Source organism: Limulus polyphemus, unplaced genomic scaffold (assembly GCF_000517525.1).
Source record: "Limulus polyphemus unplaced genomic scaffold, Limulus_polyphemus-2.1.2 Scaffold2655, whole genome shotgun sequence".
Lineage (NCBI taxonomy): Eukaryota > Metazoa > Arthropoda > Merostomata > Xiphosura > Limulidae > Limulus > Limulus polyphemus.
In genome coordinates this window covers 167,880-170,686 of record NW_013668265.1, presented here as the reverse complement: position 1 = coordinate 170,686, position 2,807 = coordinate 167,880, and the positions used below count along the sequence as shown (strand labels likewise).

Sequence of the window (2,807 nt, the reverse complement as noted above, 5' to 3'; positions counted from 1 at the left end):
ACCCTACTCAACATCTATTGAGGTCAGTGCCAAACTGATGATCTTGTAATATTATGTGGAAGTTTCTCGTCGAGTTTTCGCTCCCTTTTAAAATATACTGCATCGCCTTATCATACCCTTTGAAGACATTCTAGACAGAGCCGAATTAAGGACTTGAAGGGGCCGTAAATAAGTCCAATACAGTTCAATACTAGTTATTAACCACAGTTTGAGTAATACACATATAACTCTATCTACATTCAATTTCTACTTTTGTCAGCAGTAAAATATCCAACTGTCCATCCGAAATCAATCGTTCATCTTTAATTGTTAACCTTAGCTTGCTTTTGATTATCGATATTTTATTTTGATTCATTCAGTCGTCTCCTAAACAAAGGGCTCCTTCGATCTAGGAGACCTAGTTATAATATCCAGTTATAATGCTGCTTTAGGACCTTCTTCATCAATAGTTTTGTTCTTGTTGATATTTTTATGTCATACGTAATTCATGAGAATCAGCTCGTTACTAATATAATATTTTTGTAATACCCCATTGAACTATCTCATCCGAAACATCAACACAAGTAAACTGTGGAGTTCGAAATAGAGAACATAAAAAATATTTGTGTTCATACAAGACTCATAGCAAATGTGTTATAGTGATTGATGTGTTAATAGACACAAAAGGGTTTGGTTTCTTTTGAATTTCGCGCAAATCTACACAAGGGCTACCTGTGCTAGCCGTCCCTAATTTAGCAGTTAAAGACGAGAGGAAAGGCAGCTAGTCATCACCACCCTCGCCAACTCTTGGGCTACTCTTTTACCAACGAATAGTGGGATTGACCGTCACTTTATAATGCCCCCACAATTTCGGTGGTAAAGTGTGAAGAATTTTTACACGTAAATAAAAAGTGTAATTAATTATCCCCGTCTACGCCGCTGGTATCTATGGAGCTCCTGCCTATGGAGCTGGATTTTATAAATACCATTAAATATATATATATAACTTTCTCCATTAATTAATTTCACATACTAATTCTCTCAAAGAATTTTCTGCTTTCATTGCTAACTTTATAATCTTCAAGTTCTTGACAAACTTAAGCCTGATTTCTGGATGTCGACTGGTATCTTGCCTTTGCTTACACAAAACCCTAACTTACCGCTATTTTCCGAAAAGGTCAAAACTGAGAGAAAACCTTTCCTCTCTTCGCTCTCCATGAAACTGATATTTTACTTTAAAACTTTTGTTTCTGTTCAAATCTCCATGTACAGTTCGTATTTATGTAATAAAATTTATTTGGTCCTCAGAAAACTGGCATCGATTACTTTCCGTTTCTCTTTCAACACTACATATTGTAGAATAAAAGTGCTACAACATTGAAAGCGGAGCAATAAACTAAATATTTGTATGAATAATTACAGCTTTGTATGCTCCAGCAGCGTAGACGGGAGCTCTGTAAGCTCCAGCAGCGTAGGCAGGAGCACCATAGATTCCAGCAGCGTATGCAGGGGCTCCATATGCATAGGCAGGGGCAGCAGCAACATGAGCCTTCACTACAGCAGGTCCATGAGCGACAACGCCAGGTTGACTGGAGGCCACAACGGCTGCTGCAGGAGCACTAGCGGCGGTACCTGGTTCGTTGGTTTTTACAACAGCACGGAAACCGGCACCATCAGCAACGTACTCAACTCTGCGGGCACGTCCGTCGATGTCAGTCAGACTGTAGGCTCCACGTTTGTTTCCATATCCGTCTCCAGCCTCCCAACGGCCATTGGTGGCTCCAACTGGGTCAACAATGTCGTAGTTGAAGGCGTAGTTACCATAGTCCTGGAAAAATTGATACGAAATAGCATTTTGTTTAGAAATTTACAAAGAATCAATAAATGTTTTACTTAATTATTTTCCAATTAAATTAATTGTTCAAGATAAACCTAATCCATAAATCTATCAATAAACGCTGGTAGTTAAATATACTATGTTATTCCGCAAAGTCTTAGCTACGTTTCTTACACTAGCATATATTAAGAAGTTAAAAAGATCTTTACTAATACAAAGTTCATATTATAAAGATAATAAAATATTTCTTACGTCCTGACGGCGAGAACTGACACTAGAACCACCTGCCAAACCGTGGTACAGACCACCATGGACGGCAGCGACCAAAGCACAGAGGATGGCAATCTACAAGGATAACCATTAAAGATTATAAATAAATAAATCTATGAGAAAAGGCAAGATTAATTTCCTGAAACTTTCCTAAAGAGCGTAACTTCTGTGTGACTTACAGCCTATCTATGACTGATATGGGTGCCGTGCTAAAATGGACTTATATTGTAACTTAAAGAAAATACGTGATAAAGACTTATCTCAATGATTGTTTTTCAGACTTTCTTATCGTATGTTAAAAACTCTTATACATCCTTATATGAAGGAATGTTGTACGATATTACTATAAGCTAATATTGATCTGAACAAATTATTTCAAATGCGTTAAACCTTTTAAAACAAACATATAATGAAGCTACTTATATAAGACCCTTTAAGTTAAAAAGTCAGTGATAAATTTTTAAATATATTCTATTAACACTGAAAACATGGTTTCAAATACAGCTTGCACTTATTCAAAAATACTGTATGACTTACCTTAGCGATCATGTTTCTGCTGTTTGACAACCTGGATCGAATGTTAAGTTTCACTGCTTTTCTTCCCACTTTTATAACAGTATGTGACGTCTTAATGACCTATTAAAAACTGTTAAATTTATAACACGAGGTCGTTTTTCAACGCTTGTTGCGGACTCTAAGCATATGGTAACACAAATAATTC

At 36.6% G+C, this 2,807-nt stretch overlaps 1 protein-coding gene across 1 annotated transcript in view; it reads right to left on the bottom strand.

The window, feature by feature from the left end:
- Positions 1-1,375: 1,375 nt before the first annotated feature.
- LOC106467545 overlaps positions 1,376-2,807 on the bottom strand; it is a 32,819-nt gene continuing 31,387 nt past the window's right edge. The window contains exons 8-10 of the mRNA XM_022395744.1: positions 2,624-2,722; positions 2,069-2,161; positions 1,376-1,807 (exon numbers count right to left, since the gene is read on the bottom strand). Coding sequence (XP_022251452.1) covers positions 1,376-1,807; positions 2,069-2,161; positions 2,624-2,722 — 624 coding nt within the window. The remainder of the gene's footprint in view (positions 1,808-2,068; positions 2,162-2,623; positions 2,723-2,807) is intronic.